Source organism: Crocodylus porosus, unplaced genomic scaffold (assembly GCF_001723895.1).
Source record: "Crocodylus porosus isolate Cpor-Errol unplaced genomic scaffold, CroPor_comp1, whole genome shotgun sequence".
NCBI classification, from domain to species: Eukaryota; Metazoa; Chordata; order Crocodylia; family Crocodylidae; genus Crocodylus; species Crocodylus porosus.
Genome location: NW_017728886.1, coordinates 14340376 through 14349845, shown reverse-complemented (window position 1 = coordinate 14349845; position 9470 = coordinate 14340376). Strand labels below are relative to the sequence as shown.

Below are 9470 nucleotides of genomic sequence, written 5' to 3'. Positions count from 1 at the left end.
GGGGGCGGGACAGGGGATTGCAGCCACTCCAAATTTTGCCATCGCTCCCCTGTAGCCCCACTCCCAGCACTGCTGCTGCCCACCCTGAGCACAACCCAGCCCCACAGCAGAAAGAGCTCAGCACTGCCTTGGCCCCAGCCCTCAGAGGCAGGCCACCCCACACATTTTCAGGAGCACAAGCTTCCCATGCCCTCCTGGGGTACACTCAGCAGCAGGAGCCACTCCCCCCTCCCAGACAAACCACTCACAGTTCCAGCCCATGCCCCACCCCAGCCGTGCAGATCCTGGCCCTGCCCTACTTCCTCCCTCACCGCAGGAGCCTCTATCTGCCCCCCACACTCACCCTTTCCCCTACAACACACTTACCAGCCAATGTTGCTCTCCGAGCCACTGGGCTGTGCTTCTGGCCACCCGCATGCACAGGGCACTTAATAGGTGGTATTATTGACCACATCAGGCAAAAAAGCCAACTGCTGATACCCTCAATTACCCCTATAGCGGTACTGATCCAACATGGGACTGATGTAGCGGTGTATCGCTATCAGGAACTCCTACTATTGCACTGATTCTCAGTGTATGCTATGAGATCCTTTTAATGGCACAGCACTATTAGCACTATTAGGCAAACACCGATATATGATTCCCAAGATAAATTAAAAAGACAGCAAACAAGAATTCAGAGTGTCAAAAACATTATGGTCTTCAGAGTTCTTTGCAACAAAAGACTTGTACTATTTCTCTGCAGTCAAAGAACAAGCGAAAGATGGCACTTTGAGCCCAAAAGAGTTGAGAATCACTACTGTAGCCTAAGTACAGCATCAACAAGATAAGGATTTTCTTTCCACCCAGGACAAGATCAGGTGCTTCAGGGTAGACTCACTAAGACTCCATAAACAAGAATTGCTGGTGGGCACTGGCACCCTATACTAATAATCACAGCCAACAATAAAACAAAAACAGACAAATCATAGGCCTGAAAAATACCTGGTTCTCCTAAAAGAAGTGTAAGCTTAAGTTATATCAGCACGAAAAAGGTCCACTGCCATCACTACAGTAGTAATAAGTAAGCCCTCATCACTAGGGCCCTCTACAAATTAAGCTGAAGTTGCCCCTCCACACCAGCAGCTCCTGTAATGTTTTCTGTTTCACTGCTTGCTCTGACCTCCCGCCTCTCCACAACCCCGATTGGCAGATGGGCCCTGCTGCTGGATTGGGCCATATGCAGTCCAGCCTGACTGACAGGGCCCCACCAATCAGAAGCAATTGGGGGGGGGGGGGGGGGCAAATGATGAAATGAAAGACATTACAGCTGCTGCTGCAAGGGCACTTCTAGCACAATGTGTGGAGATCCCTACTCATTACCACATGAAAGAGTACAGTCAGTGCACTAATATATGTGCACTGCCCAAAATTTTGTTGGGTAACTATTTCCTAACTATGCACAGCTTAAATTTGGTCAATCCCAGTAATTATTAGGGTCTCTTAACACAAGGCACACGTTATTAACAATGTTTTTATTTGTATGAGATTAATAGTTGCATATAATTACTTGCCTGGCATAATGGCAACACTGCTGCAGGTATATGATAGCTATACTTCTGTCACTGGATGTCTGATTAGTTTCCAAGGCAGTTTCCTGAGAGGCAGATAAAGTGTGCAAGTTTTATCCTGATTAATGGGAACAGCAAGTCATAAGCACTTCCTAAGGAGACGCTTCCAGTGACCGAGAGCATCTCATTTTTCCTTCAGCACTGCTAACGGTTCTTGCCAATCCTACAACCTCCTTCTCAAAGTCTTCTCTAGTAAATATAAGTCATTGCTAAAATTTGCCACTTTGTCCTGAATTACAAAGAAATCTACTTTTTTTTTTTTTTTAAAAAGAGAAGCAGATTGGAAGATGTAAATCAGATAAAAGGCAGTATAATGTTGCTTTAATATAACTGCAGGAGCTATTAAAATAAGTATTTCTACACAGCAATTGTTGCCAAGACAGAGGTAGCACTCAAGTTTTGCACTCTGGTAGGATAGCTCAGACCTCTTCTCCAAGCTAAACATCTGGCCACATCCTTCCCTCACATCTTCACGCTGAATCCCTAGATAGAAATCCTCTGTATTCAAAGTGTTGGAGGAAATAAGCTTTGCATTTTAGTTTAACATTTCACTACAGTCAACCAGACTACATGAATCTGATACCATATAACTATATCTTTCTGTTTTGTGTTTTATTAATTGGAAGAAATTGGGAGAAAAGTATTTTCTAGAACCTGATCCAATTTTTAGGAAGCAGTAAGTGTTGTTAATTGCTTTTGCTTACAGACAATTGCTTCCCCAACAGGCATTGTAATAGAATATCAAGCTGGCAAAACTTCATAGCACTAAAGGCAGGGTTTGGTTTTATTTTTAATGGATAGGAATCAGGAAAAATGCAACCAGCATGCAGAGAAAATAACCATTTCAGCCACCATAATATAATGATGCATAACACATGAGCAAATTACCCAACAAGAATGATGGGGGGCAGGGATGGAGCCCCACATCTGACCCCACATTTACTACCCCCTCTCCCCTGCCAACTGCTCTGGGGGAGTGGCAGGGGGTGCCATGATTCCCCCCACCTTCACCCTCACGCAGGAAGGCAGAGGGTAGCTGCTTGGGCAGCCAGGGGATGTTCGCCGCCACCACAAACTTCCCCGGCAACTTGGGCACATGCAACCTGTCATCCCCCCCTCTCAGCAGTGCGTATGCAGTTGCCCAAAAGCGTTATGGATAGACAGACAGACACACAGACTAAGCCTTTTATGATATTTGAATTATTTTGACTCAAGTAATCCCACTCCCTAGTTCCATTTTTAAATATGCTCATTGAAGTAATTACTACTATATTTCAAGTAGTATCCAGTTCAATTACAAATAATGTTTTGAATGCTCTTATCAAAGTGTTGCTGCTGTTTTTATTCACTTGGGTGGAGGGGTTTAAAATAGATTACAATTTCCTACACATTTAATTGAAAAAAAGAGGCACAGTAAACCACAGATGTCCAAGATGCAAGTATACAGATTGACAGATCTTTTTTCCTTAATGTCCTATGCAACTGCATGAGCTTTTCTTCAAAGCTGCTTTAATGTACACAAGTCTGAAATATTTAAAAGCAACATTTTTTTGTGTCTTTTAACATTAACACTCTTCTCAGCAGGGAAGACTGGGCCAGGGCTGTGCACAAGATGAGTTAGGGAAGGACAGGCTCAGCACACCCTCCCCACCACCAAAGCCACAGCCTGCCCCACACAGCTGAGCCCACCCTACCCCAAGTGCAGAGCCAGCTGGGAAAAGGCTAGCATAGCCCCAGTCCCAAGCCCACAGCAGGCAATCCACCTTCGCTCCACACAGATCTGGGAAAGCATGTGCCCCCATGCCTCCTCTGGGGGTGCCCACAGCAGCAGGGAGCCACCCCTCCCCCTGCAACTCCAGGTCCTATTCACCACCCCAACCTATTTTAACTAATTCAAACTCTGTGTCTTTCAAATTCAATAGACCCTAGGGTATTTTTACATGTGCAAGTGCCACAGCGTTTAGGCACTTTGAAAAGTGCCCAGCACTGCAATGCTTGCAGTTGTACAAGCGGCAAAATGCATGTCAGTGCTGAGAAAATAGAGGCGGGGCACTTTTGAATTAAAGCATCTCCAAAGTGTTTTAGTTCAAAAAGGCACTGCCACTATTTTCTGTGCACTGAGGCACATTTTGTTACTTACACAACAGCACACGGTGCAGCGCAGTTCATCTCAGCTCATTTAATCAAGTCTGCTCCAAAGCGGCAGGATCTCCAACCCATTGCGGAGGAAAAAAAAAAGTTGTGTGTATAAATGCCCCTAGATTCTCAAATTAAATCCATGTAAGGTTGAAGATATAGGCCTAAAGCTCTATACTATCTGACGAGAGAGGTGCCATGTTTTTAAAGCGGTAGGATCAGTAGCATAACTAGGGCAGGGTGACAGAGGCAGCTGCCCCAGAAGATGCCAGGGGGCTGGGAAAGTGTTGGGCATGGGGAAAAACTACTGCCACCACAGCAGAGAGAAGTCACCACTGCCTCCATGTCTTCCCTGGCTACATACTTACACCTCTGAATAGAAGCATAGGTTAAGCTTCATCAGTTATCAAAACAGTTGATATTAAGGTCATACTAAGCCAGCATGGAAAGAAAACAAAATAGTAATCAGAACAATGAATTTGAGAACCCGTTTCCAAACACAAAGAGATTCATTTTTAGCCAACGAAATCTGAAAGCTGCCTGATATTTGTCCCTCAAAGTAGTAATGCCTTTTTTGTCCCTGGCCCCAGCTCTCTGCAATTTGCTATCTTTATTTCTATAGACCTTTTTCACCAGGAACAATATAGCTATAATGGAATATGGAATACATACAAGTACTATGTTGAGTCAGATAGCATAATAAGGCAGCATGCATCTTAGAAACAGGAAAAACAAATATAAAGAAGGACTCTGTCTGCATAAAAACAGAACCCATGTCTAGGTACTGTACACTGCAGCAAAAAGAGAAGTGATATGTAAACTGGGTTTCAGTTGGACTTGTGATTATACATGGAAGGATGTGTACTAAATTTCTGAATCATGCAATCATCAGCAACAAAAAAAAGCTACACTGCTATAAACTAGACATGCACTGATACATCAGCCCAATATTGGATCAGAACCGATGTAAATAACATTGTCTATATTGGATATCAGCCTGATGGGGCTGATAGTCTGGCCAATAAATCCGCAACACAGAGCAGAGCCAGCAGTATGGAGAGCTGCTTCCAACTGGTAAGTCGGAGGGGGAGGAGGGAGGGAAGGGGCATGGGGAGGGGGTGCACATCAATGCCCCTTCATGGTGAGGAAGGGGGCAGGCACTGCCCAGCCAGGGCAGGGCCCCCCCCGCAGGACAGAGGTGCCACTCATGGGGTGAGGACAGTTCCTGCCACTGCCTGCACCCCAGGAGGGTGGAGTGCCCCTGGATCTGCACAGGGCGGGGCGGTCAGCAGATGCTGGGTGGAGCAAAAAGCCCAGCTCTCTTGCCGGAGCTGGGTTTGGAGCAGGCTTTGGCGACCCTAGGAGGAAGCTGCAGCCACCCCAAATTTCACCGCAGCTCCACTCCCAGCTCCACACTGCCCCGGCTTTCCCTGGCACTTGGCATTCAGGCGGGGCACCTTGCGAATGAAAATCACTGACCCTACTCTGGCAAATCAAAAATGGAGCAACTCATTTTAGAACTGTTTTAAATGACACTGCACAAATGTTCAATTGTTCTTCACCAGTTCATATTTCCAGTTTTGAATCAATCTGTTGGTATAATAATGTACAGGCTGTCATAGTTAGAACAGAACAGTACACATCTCATGGGCATGCTGCATACAGGACCGTCTAATGGCACTCAGAAACACAGGCATTAAAAACTGAGGCTGTCAAGGGGAGCAAAGTAGAATGCTGTCCATCATATGTTGCTTAATATCACTATCCTTGGGCCAGTAATGATCTGAGTTGGGTACTGGAACCACAGTAGATGACATCAGGTAGTCATTTGGTCCAACCCCCAGCTCAAGGCAAAATCATCTCTGACAAAACCATCATAGTCATGTGCCTGTTGAATCTGCTCTTGGTAATTCCAAGGTTGGAGATTCCACAGCCACTCTAGGTAGCTTGTTCCGATGCTTAACCATCCTATAGCAAACAAGTTCTTCTTAATCTTCAACTTAAATTTCATCTACCGCAGTTTGAGAATGAGACCTAGCCATGTCTCTGTAACCACAAAGAATAGTCCCTCCCCTTCTTATAAGCACACCCCTTCAGGTATCTGAACTTTCTTATCAAACCTCCACTCAGCCTTCTATTCCTCTGATTAAATGTTCTTGTTCTTTCACACTTTCCTCTAACTCATGTTTTCCAGGCCCCTTACCATACTTTAACCTATTCAAGTTCAGCTGAGGCATACATGTTGACTGTCTTGAAAAGCTGGCCATCTGAATATGTATTCTTTCATATGTCCAATCCTTCTTTATCCTCTAACCTCTTCATCAAAAGCTTCCCTGAAACATTTCCTTTTCAGCCCATCAAAAAACACTTCCCAAAGTTATCAGGCTAGATCCAACCACTTCATATTCCTTCTCTGAACAACTTCACTGGTTCCCTTTTTCCTGCATCAGGTCTAAGCTTTCCTTTCTGCCTTCTAGGACACAACTAAAATAGCTTTTTATTGTGTTGTCATAACAGGGTAGAAGCAATTATTACTGATACCCCATCTGTCTTTCTCCACCAACTATATCACTCCCAGTCAGTGCTGTCCATTGAATGGACCATCCAGGCACACCCCCTTCTTCATTCCTTGAAGCCACTTCTGTAATGGGCACAATAAGAGTCTGCAATAATTCCTGGGTTAAAAATTATTTGGCCAACAAAGACACATACATATGTAAACTAAGCAACCATTATAATCATTGATTCAATCCTTGTCCTTCTCAACATCTTCCCTGCACACTGTGACTGGCATGTCTAGACTACATTTCAAGCTCCTTGGAACATATGTTTCTATTTGTATATTAAAACATCTTAAACCCAGCTCAGGATTTACCTTGACTACTCCCATTGAAATAAAGTCTAGTGGATACAACTCACCAGTAGCCATTTATTTCCAAATAGCTCTCTACATGTAGCAGACTTTTGCTAAAAAATGCAGCCTATGATGAACATTAACTAGGCCAAGGACCATGTCCAATTAACCTCTAATTCATTATGAACATGTCAATTTTGAATAATATAAAGAACCTAAAACAATGGGGTCCTGATCTATGGTTAAACCTCCTAGACACAGCAATGAGAAACATAGGTTGAAACTACATTTCTCCAACCAGCTTCAGCCCCTTACCTGTAGTGCAGATGCTTACAAAAAAGGATACTTTCAAAGCTTGCAACAGAATTTTAGTAGGGTTGAAGTATCACTAGAATTTTGGATATAAGAAACAGCAGAAAAAGGAAGTAACACCTCTCTCTTTCCTACAAAGCTCCTTCAAAAATAAATTTTTAAAGCCTCAGTAACAAAGCACAAGTTTAGAGTTCACTTCCACATGATGAATGAGCCAATTTGATGAGATACCCCAAGGTTTTTGTAAAATAAACCATGCAAAATACTATATTTACTTAACTATAAGATGAGACTGATCATAAGATAACCCCGCAATAATTAAGATCCTTGAATCTGTCCCCCACCCATTGATACACAGGGGAAAATAAATCCGGAGGGTGAGAGGGATCAGGTGTACCCTTTGCTCTCTACCCCTCCCCCACAACTTTTTCCCCCTGGAGTTCCTTCCCCTTCTCTTTACTGTCAGACCCTGGTCTCTGAGCACATGGAAGTGAGGAACAAGTTTGGAAAAAAAGACCTTGAAATAAGCATAGCTGTAGTAATTTCCATATAGTACCCACAGACTTAATTCACCCAGAATTGCAACATTTTTAGAAAAAGTAAAATGCATCAAGTTTTAGACCAAACACTCAATAAACCAACTTTTAAGTAGCACCTTGGCATCTACTTATATAATACAAACTGGCATATATAATATTAAACAGCATTAACCCAAAGCCAAAAGGCTCATGATTTACCATACAGACCATTAGGCTGGACATCAGTACAGTCAACAGCAAGTCAAGTCACTGTGGCCCCACAGCTCAGCACTGCTCAGTATGTGTGCTTACTCCAGATAGCCTCCACAAAGGATCAACATGCTAATTAGTCCCGATCTCATGACTGGAGCCAGGTGTTTGTATCACAAGTCTTGGTATCCGCCAAAAATGTATATGTAGTTGAGGCACAGGGCAACCTAGTCCAGTTCCACATCAGGTGAAGTAGGGCCACAATAATCATGTGCGACAGGCAGAGAAGAAGGGCAGACAGAAGGATTCTGGTTGAACTCTTTGGTGAGGTCTGTCACACATTTAAGCTTGGTGAAGAAACAGAAATAATTGGAAATGGGAAAGAAAGAGACAACTCAGCTGCGGGAATTAAGAGGAAGTTTAAATATAAGCAATACAGTGGCTCACAACGACCTGAAACAGAGTTGATGCTAACAAAGACTGAACACGGACAGTATATTTTATTCAGATAAGCAACACTAACCTAGTCTTGTGGTAGAACCAGCGGAGGGTGTCAGAGCTTGCTCCAGCCTCTGAGTGCAGGCCTAGTATTCCAGTACCTCCAGGCCTGCTGCTTGTTCCCGCATGAGGGGAAAAAAATGACTTTTTTTTTAAAAAGGGCCACACAAAAAGAGTTTCCATAAGTATCTTTGCCCAATATGGACCATGCTCAGTGCTGGCTGCATTTAATCAAATTCATAGTTGGTTTCCATTACTGAGCATACGCTGCTTTTGGTAGCAGTTTAAATGAAAGATAATGTATTTTATGAGGTTTCCTTGCATGCGAATGTAAGATGTGGGCGTTTTTCTCCCATGCTGATCAAGGGGAAAACCTCAACTTGTATTCAAGTAAATATGGTGTTAACATACTAGGGCTTCCCTCACTAGAAAAAGTGTAATTATGCTTACATGATTTTTAACAACTAAGCAAATCACAATCAACATCACATCACCTCACCAACCAACTCAAGAAGGGCGAGTCATTCCCACCGCTCCAACAGTTGTAAAATGTTCATCGAGAATCCCAATAGTATTCACCCACAACTAGCCGGCAATGGCAACCATAATCCATCCTTGTCCCTAGTCAGCAGCACCATACCTAGACACTCAGCGGCACCAGGTGAACTGTTAGTATCAGGCCCCCCTTTGCCAGAGGGGATGATAATCATCATCATCATCAAAGAACTACCATTTTCAGGACCAATTTCTGTTTAGGCCCTGATCACCCATGCCCATGCCCAGCACAGCATCAGCCAACCTCAAATTTTTTTTTAAAACGCTGTAAGCAAAATTATTTCTTCTAGTGAAAGCAAGGCCCACCACAACATCACATACTCTCATGGATCCATTCCCTAAACCACTGAGCTGCTCCCCGCCAGCAAATCTTTTCTAACATTAACTCCTAGGATAACATGGTTTTCTCGCTTTCCCAGCAGAGCGTGGCCCCGGGGTTTCGAGCAGCACCGGCAGCCAGGGGGGCCGGTTTGACACAACTCCACTCGTGCACAGAAAAAGCGACTGGGCCGGGACAGGCTTCCGTCTGGCCCGGCCACACACCCCGGACCGCCTCCTCGGTTTCCTGCGGGCAAAAGCGGCGACCGAGCTGCAGCAGGGGCCGGCCTGGGGAAACAGCGGTACGAGCTGTTTGGGCGCCTGGAAGCACAAGTGTGAAGGGGCCGGCAGCGGCCCCCGGGGACAAAGGCCGAGGAGGGTGGACGAGGCCGCAGCAGCCTCATCGCCCGCGGAAGCCCCGCGCCCCGCCCGTACCTGCTCCTCCGCCCAGCGCGGCCG

At 44.8% G+C, this 9470-nt stretch overlaps 1 protein-coding gene across 1 annotated transcript in view; it reads right to left on the bottom strand.

Moving 5' to 3' along the window:
* The window catches only part of RBM33 (RNA binding motif protein 33), a gene marked incomplete at its 5' end in the record, with an annotated part of 168933 nt that extends 159465 nt beyond the window's left edge, over positions 1–9468 (bottom strand). The window contains one exon of the mRNA XM_019556931.1: positions 9447–9468. Coding sequence (XP_019412476.1) covers positions 9447–9468 — 22 coding nt within the window. The remainder of the gene's footprint in view (positions 1–9446) is intronic.
* Between the last annotated feature and the right edge of the window lie 2 nt (positions 9469–9470).